This window comes from Embiotoca jacksoni, unplaced genomic scaffold (assembly GCF_022577435.1).
Source record: "Embiotoca jacksoni isolate LCO1_2020_lvr unplaced genomic scaffold, fEmbJac1.0.p SCAF_8, whole genome shotgun sequence".
Lineage (NCBI taxonomy): Eukaryota > Metazoa > Chordata > Actinopteri > Embiotocidae > Embiotoca > Embiotoca jacksoni.
This window is the reverse complement of record NW_027185436.1, coordinates 18,968,588-18,981,692: the sequence shown is the minus strand read 5'-3', so window position 1 is coordinate 18,981,692 and position 13,105 is coordinate 18,968,588. Positions and strand designations below refer to the sequence as shown.

General features: G+C 41.3%; 1 protein-coding gene across 2 annotated transcripts; it reads left to right on the top strand.

Moving 5' to 3' along the window:
* Nucleotides 1-2,221: 2,221 nt before the first annotated feature.
* asb6 (ankyrin repeat and SOCS box containing 6) lies at nucleotides 2,222-8,692 on the top strand. 2 transcript variants are annotated; one of them, XM_069138915.1, is made up of 7 exons: nucleotides 2,222-2,282; nucleotides 2,724-2,870; nucleotides 3,824-3,996; nucleotides 5,830-5,936; nucleotides 6,361-6,469; nucleotides 6,563-6,649; nucleotides 7,437-8,692. In XM_069138915.1, exons 2-7 carry the CDS (start codon nucleotides 2,761-2,763, stop codon nucleotides 8,147-8,149), a joined length of 1,299 nt encoding a protein of 432 aa, XP_068995016.1. In that variant the 5' UTR covers nucleotides 2,222-2,282; nucleotides 2,724-2,760; the 3' UTR covers nucleotides 8,150-8,692. The 2 variants fall into 2 exon arrangements, with proteins under 2 accessions (XP_068995016.1, XP_068995015.1); XM_069138914.1 differs by having other exon boundaries at nucleotides 3,821-3,996.
* The last annotated feature ends 4,413 nt before the right edge of the window (nucleotides 8,693-13,105 follow it).

The window sequence follows — 13,105 nt, the reverse complement described above, 5'->3', positions numbered from 1 at the left end:
ACAGGGTGACAGCGGGGGGGAAGTGAGGGGGGGACAGAGAAATTGTCCGCTTCACTGGGGAACCCTGACAGGTGTGTGCACAAAGACTTAAGCACTTGTCATTGGCGGTTTTGTAAAGTAGATTATTCATGAGCACATGGCTTGAAAATTGCAGGTAAATTAAGTGTGGCTGGAAAATAGCAAAAGAGACTTCAGCCACATTAGAGAGATTATGAGCAAGCTGCCAGCCGTTCAGACAACCGTGCTTTATTGATCAGGTTACTTGGATGTGAAAATTGTCTTCCAAGTGACAAAATGAGAATTAATCAAACTCTGATTACACAACAGCATTGTGTTTTCCACTCCAGAGGAGGAGCTCAGTGTGCCAAACAGATTCTCCCAGTGCTGGTTGGGATTCAGTCCGTGTCCACATTTGCATGATGGGTTATGTTTGCCTTCATGAACATGTAAGGCCATTCACTCATGCTCATGCATGTGCTATGTAATGCACGTGCTATGCTATGTACTACTGATTTCAGTCTGTTGTCAGTAGCCTGGTGCTGCAATACTGCCACCTAAAGACAGAGTTTGAATGAACCATTATTTTATCAGCAATCATACAACGTGCAGCACTTTCAAATATTTACATGATGAAGCGATTCTTGATTTATTTTTTTATTACAGAATCTGTAGTTTTAACACCCTGTCTGTACATCATAGTACAGTATGAGCTTCCTTTAAAGAGTTATTACTGTAATCACCAAAAACAGCTGCAAAGAGAATGCATATTTCAGGTTTTCTACGCAAATAAGTTTAAAAAATAGAATTGGCTGCCTTTATAGCAGCTCTGTTTTCACACAGTTCCCTATTCAAGTAAAAAATAGGTTATTGTATTTCCTGGTGTTCTTAAAAAGGATATGTGTTTTCATTTTTTAACTAATTTGTCTTCCTCAGCAGGATGTCAACAACAACATATGTGGTGTTAATATGCACGGTCATATTAAAAAATGACAATCTTGTAAGAGAGCCCTCAATTGTTCTCAGAGAGCCATCTGTCACCAAACTCAGACACGACAGGGGGGTGTTTGTTAAACAGGACAAAGGCGACCATTAGCAACCAGATGCTGTCGGCATAATGGAGAAGTTGTCAAAAAAAATATCTGGAAGCTGCTGTCTTGATTAATGTGCCATATGGACAAAAAGTTGATTTTTTTAACTGTTTGTGGAAAAATATTTTGTTGACCAGAAAGAAAATTAAACTAATAATGATATGCTTAATAAACTACTTGATCTCTGCAAGCAATTGATTGAGATTACAGTCCATGTAAGATGCAAAACCCGTAAAATGATTTCTGATCTGAGAAAACTGACATCTTAAGCCATTTAACGCAAAGAAATATAGATAAAACTTGCAAAGCATTCATTTTGACTAACACACTGCATGTTTACAGTTTACCAGTAAGATGTCTGTTGAGGAGGGAATCTTTCTTAAAACTGTTTTTTGGAATAAATCTTTCTAATTATCAAAGTTTATGACCACAGTTTTAATGGTAGAGGTGACAGTCTACCTCTCTACCTGCCAGATGCTGAATTAGTGCAACAGGCCGGCACTGTCAGTTTAGGATAATTATATTGATCTTTACAAACAGATCCCTCACAATACAGAGAAAAGACCCAAACACACCAAACCTGAAATTTTGCCAGCTTTACTTACGTAGTTCTGCAGCTTTCAGGTAAAAAAAACAACAACAACAAAAAAAACAGGGTGTCGTCTAAAAGCCAAAAACATATTATAATCTCACATCCCAAAAGGGCAGGGGCAGGTGTGCTAATGAGACACAGGTGTGCACAAGCTGCAGCAGGAAGAAGGTGCGTAATTTCAAAGTAAAACCGGAAATAAAAGGCAGAACCACGACACTCACAACGAATAGTGCAATGTCGATTTTCATATTGTTATAAAGGGAGTTAATAGTTCAAATATATTTCCACTGAACATTTTCCCATGCATACACATAATTAAAACAATTTGAAAAGACACTGTGGTGTGGTCAAATTGTTTAACAGCCCTGTCGAAAAATAATAAGTGCATAAAACATTGTATGTTTTGTATTTTTTTTTTCAACTGAAGCAATACAATAGATGCACGTCTGTTCGTTCATTTATTCGTGATTCTATTTTTAGTTGTGTGAAGAGGAACCCTTGTTATCTCCGCGGTTTAAAGGGGAACGAAAACACCGTGGGACCGTCGTGGGCGTGGTTAAAGCTTCCTGTTTGGAAGGAAAACGACTGCTGTCAATATCTGAGTGAGTTTCTTCCCTTGTCAGAGTAATTTCACTCCAACACTTTTATAGATAAGTTCGCAGGTAAATTAGTGATGTATGTAGCCAGCCATTTTGGCATTGGCTGGGACGTTTAACCGCTTAACATTTCTCTCAGTGGATGAATAACTGTAATTGCTGGCCAAAGTATAAGGTTAACTAACGTTACAGTCAAATATACTTTACACCAATGAAGTCCAATTTCGTGAATTTTTCAGAAATGAAAAAAAAAAAAAAAAAAACTGCCTTTTTTTTTTTTTTTAGGATGATATGATCATCTGCAAAGCGTGTACGTCGATACAAGTCACCCGTTTTTATAAGTCAGCTGTCAGCTGTGCTGCAGAGATAATCTATGAAGCCAAAGATAAGAGTCAAATTCTGTTTGGCACTGACACACCCTCTCGGTTCATGAAATGGGTTTTACAGGCGCTGATTTACGGCTGCTGTGAAGAGCAGAGGAGCCATGCCTTTCCTCCATGGCTTTCGAAGGATCATTTATGAGTACCAGCCGCTGGTGGACGCTGTCATGTGTGTCGTTGGACTGGAGGAAGGAGATGGCAGTCACGAGGAGAGGTAAACCTGAAGCCGTAAATACTCTTTGATTGATTGTTTAAATGCAGAAATCAATTTCACCAGCTTTTGTCATTGCATCACCGCAAAATGTTTCATCACGGGAGTGATCAAACTTAATTTGTTCTAAAGTGAAATGTGTTTTTGTTGACGAGCACAAAGTAAATGATCCTGCTTTTAATGATTTATATCTGAAGATCAAGCTCCTAATACTGATATTTCATCATATTGTAAATGTTTCATTTTCAGTAAAGGTTTGCCGTACCTGTTATATGGTGCCTCTACTACTGCTACAGTTTTGCCTCACTGTGCAGCATCGGACTTGACTTAATGATTCATGTTGCTACTGGAGGTGCCTGTTTGAGTTGGTTGTGCTGTATTTTGAAGTGCTACTGCCGCCCCTTGAAACACTGGCTTTGCCGATATTCCAATTATGGCTTGGCTGTATGTGGCTGTGTAAAACTTGCTGGCCAAAATTAGGGCCGGGGCAATATGCACAAAATACAATACCAAGACAGTTTTGATCAAATACCTCAATATCGATATTGCCATGATCTAGGAATGACTACAAATGCTTTCTCAAAATATTTTTACAACAACATTTTTGATAAATTATCATCAGTAATATGGCTATAATGACAAAGTGGGTAGAGGCAAATAATAGAACAGCTACAACAGTCTGTAAGTTCAGAAAATTACATCAGTTCACAGTAATGCAGCCTTTAAAACCAGCAATAATGCCAATATAATAATGAAATTCTTCTAAAACGAGGACACTTTGTTAGCTACTTCCTTTGTGCAAAAGGACACGTTGCTGTCGATATCTGATCTATTGATCCACAAACTATTTGAGTCGGTATTAGACTGATATCGGATCGGTGCATCCCTTGTTGAAACACTTGTGGCATTGCAGAGAGTTTGAATGAAACGGTGCATCCTTCTGCTCCTGTCAGAAGCACTGAGGATGCGTCCGGACAGTGCAGCTCTCTAGTGGAGCTTCTGGAGCGAGAGTCCCAGTCAGAGGTGTTTGTGGAGGGCATCAGCTATGCTCTGTTTAAAGTGGCAGAGCGGGGACTGGTGAACGCAGCTGAAATCCTTCTACGCTATGGAGCCGATCTGAACTTTGAAGGTGAGTGCTCATTTGAGCGTACTTAATATTGTTTGTCCTTTCATGCATCATTCCTAATGGTGCAGCTTTCTTGCTGAAATCACTCATTTAGAAATTCATTTTAATTCCCGTTTGAACAATTGGTGTTAAAGATAATTTAAAAAAAAGAAAAAGATCATAATCATTAAAAACACGGTTCCCTCTTTTCTACTGGTATCTTGCACCAGGTTTAGGAGACCTATTATTTCCAGTGATGTACCTTGACAAGTAAAGAGCCAGTCACACATTTGGGATGACATATGTGCTCAATAGGTTATAAACTGAGTCAGATGGGTCAGACAGAGTGCATCTGGGACAGTGGCATATTCATTTTAATGACACCCATGTGAAAAAAGCTGATGGTTATTGATTTGATTAAAAAGAATAACATCAGATGTGGTCAATCCCGTGAATTTGGCAAACATCTGGAGTATTGCGTCAAAACTGGGAATGTTTTTTTTGTTACTAAGTGGCTGCACTTAGACTTTAAATAAGGGTTCTGCTTTAGTATTGATAAGTAATATAGGCTACCACAGCCTGTAATATTTACGCTAAGTCTTTTTTTTTTTCTTTTTTTTTTACACGATTTCTCATCATCGTTCTGGAGCAACTTTACTTGCTAACTTCAGACATGCCACGCAACTTTAAGCTAAAAAAAAAAAGTCTGGGAAAGCCAAATTAGGGTTAGGGTAGGAACTAAATTACAGCTCAAAACGTCATGTTATTAAATAGACAATTAGAAAATATAACTTCAGCCAGTTGCAGCTTTATGTATCTATACCAGTTACAGTTTACACCAAGTGAACACGATAACAGCACACAGGTATCAAAGGTAAGAACATGGTAAAATCGTGAGTGTCACACTGTATATTAACTCTGATAGACAGGATTGGAAGCTGTAGGGAAAAAAAAAATCAGACAAATTTTTATTTTTGTGTTAATATGTTGAAGTTAATTAGTTTTCTACCGTTCATCGCGCTCCATCTTTTTTTTATTGGATGGTGGGTCTGAGCAATATTCATAACTTTATTCTATAAATTCAGAATGAACATTTAATGACAGATTGCTCTTTGAAACATGAGAGAACTGCCAATTTTATATTTTGCACAAGTAACTGCATGCAGTATGTCTAATGAGCAAGTTGTCATCCATATACACTTGAGAGAATAAGTCTTCGTGTAGCAAATTGCAGCGGAGAGTACAGCATGTATCGCTGCTGCGCGAAACCTGCCAGGACTCAGTCAAACGCTGCTGTGGTGACCTCTGGTGGTTTTAGACATGCGTTTCTCCAGGGACATAATTAGGGGATTCTGGCAGAGGCTGCTTCATTCATCTTTCACATTTCTTGAACGCCTCCTTCCAGAAAGTTAACAGTGACAAATGTTCCCTCATTGCATGGAAAATCTCCCCCGCTTAAAAATAAAAAAATATTGCCATTTTCTTCTTTGATGTTTAAGAAAGTCTAGCATCTACACTTTGCTGAAGCAAGGGCTTCAATAGTTATGATAGTTACTAGTCCTGCAATAGGCCCGCTATAATCAGGACACTGAACATAGTTTATTCATAAAAGAGAGTGTATCAGTGACATACAGTATGTATAGACACATGCAGTAAGTAATCAGTCCTGAAAACATTTCTGTAGTGCTGCAGTTCAGATCTCTTCTATGGCTTATCTATTGCGGTCTTCCTCTTATTACTTGTGTTCTCTATTTTTGCTTTTGTTGTCTGTATTTCTTTAACATCTGTCAGAAATATTTCCTCTCTCTGATAAAGACTCCATTTGATTAATATGGATGTTTTTCTTCCATTCTTAAGACCCAGTATCATACTACAATCCACTACATATAGCAGTTTTGAGGAACAGGCCAAACATGGTGCTGCAGCTGGTCGGGCACGGAGCAGACATTGAAAAGAGAGACAGGGTGAGTAAACGAGTATCTATGTCCCCTCTTATTTTTGTTCAAACGCCAGGTATAAATATTATACACCAGTGATTCTCAGCTGGTAAGTTGCGACTCAAAAGTGGGTCGCAGTGCATTTTTGAATGAGAAAAAGGCAAACTTTTATTTTAAAGTCTACAAAATTTCTGATGCTGCGCTTTTATTTTGAAAGACATACATTTGCAATGACACAGTATGTGTGCCATAGCCATATGCTGCCTTGTCTTGTCATGACAGTACCACATTAGTACTTAGCTCTTATTAGAGTATTTGTAAACATGGCCACACATTTTGTGGCTCAAAAATGTCAAAAATTTGCATCACTACGTGATGACTAATGAAAAATGTGGGTTCTGATGCTTGACCAGTTGAGAACCACCACTATACACGGTGTGTTACTTTGTAGATCCATGAGAGCAGTCCCTTGGACCTTGCCAGTGAGGAGTCAGAGAGACTGCCCTGCCTGCTTGCCTTGGTGGACCTGGGTGCTAATGTGAATGCACAGGATAAACACGGTACATTTACCCTGCCAACCTTATTGAAAAATATTCATTCATGAATCCATTCAATGATTCTGAAAGATGATTGCTTTGGTGTCATCTCAAAAGGGAAAACCCCTTTGCTCCACGCCCTGGCAAGCAGCGACGGACTCACAGTGCATAACATAGAGAACATCCGGCTTCTACTGGGGAGAGGTACCGACTCTAAAACACCCTTCATCTTTCACTTAGCCTTCTTGTCTGTATTTGGTCAATCAAACACTTCCGTTAACAACAACATAACAAAAATGGTATGTGTTATTGCCGCTCGTGTATTGCAAAACAGTAAAGTTCGTAAATTGTCAGTGTCAGGCTAAAATATGCACTTATGCTTTTGAATGCAATTGAGATTTTAAAGAGAGATGACGAGGACGTAAAGTGAATCCTCCTCTGTCTGCAGAGTTTTAAGGTTATCATCAATCTCCACAGTATACTGACAATTTCATGCACCGTAAGACTAAGGTGGGGGGGGGGCCTCTTGTGTAAACTTGACTTCTTCTGCTTTATGGTCCTGTCTGTTCCAGATGTTTACTATCACCGTACATCACACATAGGCAGTTTATAGGTGCGTCTCATTTCGGATACTGCCATTAGTACACTACATGTCGGTACACATGGTTGTTGTATCAAATCGTATGTGGCCATTGTGCACTTACTAGGAATGATGGCTGCAACATTTTAATACATCAATGGCCAAAACATCTGCCCGCCAGCTCTATTCAAGTACAATACTAAATTTCCTTAAATAAACCTTTACATGTAAGCAGAAAACCCAGTTTTTTTTTTTATAGTTTCATAAATGACCAAAACAAAAACTCATTTGTGAGAGTCATTGAGGAATATCGTCTATTAATAATGTTTCATTAAACTATCTCAACACACAAGCTCTAATAAGTACAGTGGTCACCAAATGTGTTTCTGAGCGATGTTTCCTTCTCTAAAGGTGCTGACGTTAATGCTGCAACTGTAGACGGTGAGACAGTCGAGTCCTCCTTGGTGTTTCTGGTAAAGGAGGCTCTGGAGGCCAACGCGGAGGACGCTGCAGAGATCGGTAACTTCTGCTTGAAAACCACGCAACTGCTGCTGTCTCATGGTGTGGACCCCAGCTGCTGTCTGAACAAGGACGGCGAGCCCTCCCTGACACAGACGAGCCTGGAGCACTTTGACCTCCTCTTCCCTCTGGCTGTGCTCATAATCCAAAGCGGAGCCTCGCTGGTTTGTTCCTATCACAGCGACGCCTGTTGGTCAGGTTATAGCCTCCTTTTCCAGAGGCTCCAAACAGCCCTGCAGCAGTGCTCTGATCAAAGCCAAGCCGCCGAGCTCCTGGAGCAGGCTGACGCGCTGCTCGACTTGGCGAGGGTAAACGTCCCTGCAATGGATCTCCCTACCAGGCTGGAGCCGGTTCAGGACTCTCACCCTTACGCTCAGGCTCTGGTTAACCTGCACAGCCGTGTAGTAGAGCACGAAGCAAGCCCTCCAGCTTTGCGTTGCCTTTGTCGTGCATTCATAAGGAGCCACTTACGGCCCTGGCCACTGGAAGACAGAGTCAAAGCTTTGCCTTTACCGGACAGACTGAAAGACTTTCTCCTTCCAGAGCACACATATACCGCAAAGCCCGGCTGGGACTGCTTCAAGCCCCAGCAGAGCCCACGCTGAAGACATAAACTAGTGGCTGCCTAAAACCTGAAATGGACGACTGAACATACCTGTGATTATTTGTGTACTACATCTGAGCATTTATCCTTAATTGAAGCTGAATCTGACCCACTATCGAGGCCTTTGTTTATCTCTTATTGTTGTCTGTGCCAAATTGACAGACAAATGTGTATATGTTTACTTTGAGATAAAAAGCAATGTTTTTACTAATTAGTATTTGGGTTGTTTGCCTACTACCTTTTTTGTAATGTTATGGTTAAATAGCTGTGCAGTCTCAGAAAGTGAACCATATTAATGCATAAAGGAAGTAGCTATGCAAAGTAAAATCCACCAGATGGCAGTGTTGCTCCTGCATATCAAAACTAGCTCAGATGTCAGGGTCAAAGATTTAGTTATTCACAGTGCAGCCTATTAAAGTTGTTCCAGCGCAGTAGGGTCCATCTATATTTCATCGCCTCAACATGATGGTGGTGCCGTGTGAAATTTGTGTATCTTCTCGCTCAACACGAAGATGGAATAATAAAACAGTCTGTGTTTCACCAACAGTGCCCCGATAGCCCTTTTTTTTTTTTTTTTTTTTTACACATCAGTCTGAAATTATTTAATGTTTGTCAACATGTTACTGCTTAAAATGGCCCAGGTAGTGGCAGTGCAACGCTGAATGTGATTCGCACTCACAGGCTACCTGTAATAGAGGAATAATTGGTGCTGAATATTTACCTCATGGTTGTGTTCACAAACCAACATCAGTGGAGTGGGGGGAAAAAAAGAAGCAGGAATAAAAAAAAGCCCCAACACAGCAGGGAGAGTGTGACTGTAGATGTTTTGACGTGGTCTTAACGTGACATAATGAAGCTGCAGTGGCTGCTGGAGTAGAAAGTTTCGCCAAGCATTCCTAATGCTTATGTTTAAATTCAGATGAATTTAAGGGTCTTGTTTTTTTTCCCCCTTTCACTGCCTCTCGTGAACAAAAACCCCACGCTGCTCAACCACGGCTTCGGTAACACACAATCTGTTCCTAAAAGAAACGCGCTGTGATGGTATAGGTTACATGCTGTCCGTGTTTGCATCCGTGTGTGCGTGTGTGCGTGTGCGTGTGTGACGCGCAAACTAAATAGGACATTGTGTTACACAACTAACCCCTTCCTGACATTACTGAAGCTGGAGTGGCTCCAAGGCTTGCAGGCGCTCCAGCTCCTCTTGGTTAACTAGGTCACAGCCTCTGAGGAGAAGAGCCTCAGCAGCAGCGGCAGCGGCAGCCCTGCATGACACACGCTTCACTCTCCTGTCTGTCTGAATCTCCCTGCATACTCTTGACAAAACCTCAACACTGGCCCTGGTCGAATGAGGGAGAGAGAGAGGGAGGGAGGGAGGAAGGGAGGGGGGGTTGCAGGAGGCAGAACAGTGGAAAAACATTAAAGATACAGAGACGGCATATGTGCGACGCTTGTGAGAGCGCTCGTGGAGGACACATGGAAATGGCAACGTTGGATTGCGTTTCCACCATACACGAGCTGCAGGAGCATAATCCACCTCAACCAACAATCACAACACTGGACACACACACACACAAAAAACAGGCTTCTTCCATAGAGTCCCTGCTTGTGGAAGGTGATAGAATGGAGATAGTGTGGGGGGGGAGGAGGGCTAAGCCAGTACTCTCCATCCAGCATTTATTGGAAAACAGTGCGAGTGAAGCTCTGTACTGAAATTAGTTATTGATCTATTCTCTCCCTGAAGCCCATGGGTCTTTCTCACCACACCTGCTCATTTCTCTCAGCCTTTTCTTTCACCACAGCCCCATTATATCGTTTGAGCTTCTGCGTGTTTCTGCTTGTTTTGTAGCTCTTTTATTTACTTCAGAATATTTTTTTTTTTTCCATACAGAGAAGTTATGCCAAACTGAGATCTTAATAACTTGGTTAATTTCTTCTGGAAAGTTTGATTTTTAAGAGTTAAAAGCTGAATCGTTTTTAGGAGGGCAGAAAGCAGCTACAAAGACAGACTACAAAGTGAAGATAATTATTCCAAAAACTGACTTTTAACATCTTTAGGTCCATGCTTAGTATTTTGCACTCCCTATTTTAATTTCTTTCTTTCTGCTAGTCATTATCTTTTTCTATGTTAAAAATATATATATATATATATATTTCCCACTCTATTCTTCTTAGTCCAAACCCTGACACCATCATTTTTGCTTTCAACTCATCATATTAACCACAACTGACTACAGAATATGAAAACTCGATCCATGGCACGTTCAAGCAAAATAAAATGCTGCAGGAGGACATGATAACACACAGCAGAGTAGACGTTTTGAAGGATAAACCCACAATTTTTTTTTATTTAATTCAGTTGACTCAAGCACTCATTTTAAATTCACAAAAGTAAGATAAAAGTGGGCTTTTGTGAGTAAGATAAAACAAAAATGAAACTCAAGAAATACTACGCTGCATGTTGCCTGCTAGGAGCCATGAGCATATGAAAGAATAATTTGGAATTCATTAAAATTATATATGAATACAGTTTTCTTTTTTTTGTGTGTCTGTGCTTGTTGGCTGAGTTCCTAGTCTGGCCTTAACCTTTTCATTAACCACTACGTCAGCGCCTGAAAGACATTGTGGTCTACTCCGGGCCTTTTCTTCTATAAAGCACAGCCTGAGCAGAATGTGCATCTCCTTGTCTTTCACTAGACGTTGTCTAGACACGGGATAATTGCAGACATCACCGAACACTCAGCTGCTGCCTGAAATCTCATGGGAGCCGAGGTGGACTTTGGAGGGAAATGGCCAGCAGTCAGTCAGCGTGGGGGTCACCCTGTGCACTCACACCCCTCTAGATTTAGTGTTTATGTGTTTGCCCGTACATACTGGATGTGTTTGTTGGTTGTGAAGGCAAGGCTGGATTCAGATGTTGTGTGTGGGAGAGAGAAAGAGAGAGTAGACATTGAAACACACAGTGCTCCTAACCGCAGATGTGGTGACTTCATCAGAAAAAAATGTACCCAGTCCTTTTGCTCTGCTAGTGTTGATGGAGCGCACCAAAATGAATGGCTGTTAACACAGAGAGGAACTTGGATACCAACATATTCTGCACTTACACTCTGGCTGCCATACAGTGTTTTTATTTTTATTTTGTATTATTATCTCCTTCAAGGTGTTTCGACCAGACACTTTTGAATATGGAGCCTTGACTATATGTATGTGTGTGTTGAGAGGGGAGATGGAGGGGTGTTGCTTGGTTTTTGAGAGATGGTCACAGGTCGCCGGGTTCACCCAGGGCAGAGGGCACTGACTAATCTCAGTGGGGGTGGATTGGATGCAGGATGACTGAATCCTGTTGGGGCAGGCCACCTTCTCCTTCTGCTCCAGGTGTTGGTTCCTGCTTTAGATTGACACATACTGACTGTAGTGTTCAGCAGCCCGGAGCCTACAGTCTGCTTGAGCTCAACCCTGTAGGATAGATTTAAGGGGCTTTGTATGTTTTTTGTTGTAGACTGTTTGTTCCCATAATTCCAATACTTTTTGTCTAGTTTTTTAGTTATACATATACACACACACCCACACACACATATATATTTATATATACACAAATTGTACACATATTTCAGATGTTGTTATGTGTAAATAGTATTCCAAAACCTGTTTAAGCCACTACATGCTGGTAGTTTTGTCCATGCCTTCAAATGTATGTGGAAACAAAAACAAAACAAAAAAATTGCTCAGGCAAGTAACCATACACTAGTATTGACACAAATCTGTTTTTGTTCTTTGCGGGAGAATAATTTGAAAGTGTAGCACACCAAAAAAAAAAAAAAAAAAAAAAAAAAAAAAGTTACAGCTCCATACTCCCAACTCCTATTTTAGAAGCACACGCATCCACCACCCTCTACATTTCTACAACTGACGCCATTTCACAGAAATTCCAGACAACTGGCGCCTGAGCTCTGCCTCCAAGAAGGACATGATGAATAGGACACACCCTTGGTATGCTGGTGAATGGTAGAATATATGGCACACTGCAGTGTTACAGCCTTTCGTCCTAGCTCCGAGCTCTTTTCAGTGTCGTTTTCTCCCCCTTGCGTTTCAATGCTGTTCGGCTATTTAAAAAAATAAATAAATAAATAAATAAGAAGAAGGGGAAAAAAAGAAAAAAAAAGGAGCTGGAGTTTGAGTGAAATGCACTGAGGCACCAGTAAGGCGAGCTACAGCTCTTTCCAGCGCTGGTTCCCGATCCACCTCTTTGTTGTGGTCTATGCATGCCTGCTCCAGTCACATGACTGCGTTTCTATGGCAACTCGGGTTTGAGTAATCATTTGCGTTACGACCTTTATTCCCTTGAGGAAAAGGGGAGGGGGAGGTTAGACCGAGCCTGTAGAAAGAAGGAGCGAGAGGAAGGAGAAAAGACGAGGGAGGCAGGAGAAGGGGAGCGGCGTGGAGGCGCAGGGAAAGGAAAGGAAAAAAAAAAAAAAAAATCGGCGAAAAACAACGGCTGTACAGGGGAAAATGCTGCCGTTTCTCGCCGTTATATACTTTCTATTTTATGTTTTTGTTGTTGTTGTTGTTGTTGTTTGTCTTCAGTTCTTAACTGCAGGGCCAGGCCTCTGCGTCAAAAACGCCCGCCACTAAACACTGGGTTGTTGCGCTTCTGTTAATATCTTTTTTTGTGTGTGTGTGTTGTGTGACTCACTTCTCTGTGACTAGCGCAGGCAAGTGAGCTCGGTAGGAGAGACAGCAGGCGTGTATGTTTCATAAGGGCCTACACGCACACGCACACGCACGCACACACGCACACGCACGCACGCACACCCCTTCACTTCTTCTTCTCGGAGGAAAAGAAGTACTGTGCCACATGTGCAAGTCTCAGCAGAAACAGATTCTGTATGTTCCTGTTTCTTGCTCTCCCGGCTGCGTTGTCATGGTTACCGAGCTAGTCCACCAGGGCACGCAAGCTCCT

What these genes read in the sequence shown, in the direction of transcription:
- asb6 (XM_069138914.1), top strand. Translation starts at nt 2,761, where the DNA reads ATGCCTTTCCTCCATGGCTTTCGAAGGATCATTTATGAGTACCAGCCG. An exon ending in AGCCGATCTGAACTTTGAAG is followed by an intron (nt 3,997 to 5,829) that starts GTGAGTGCTCAT and finishes TCCATTCTTAAG; the next exon opens with ACCCAGTATCATACTACAAT. An exon ending in GAATGCACAGGATAAACACG is followed by an intron (nt 6,470 to 6,562) that starts GTACATTTACCC and finishes TCATCTCAAAAG; the next exon opens with GGAAAACCCCTTTGCTCCAC.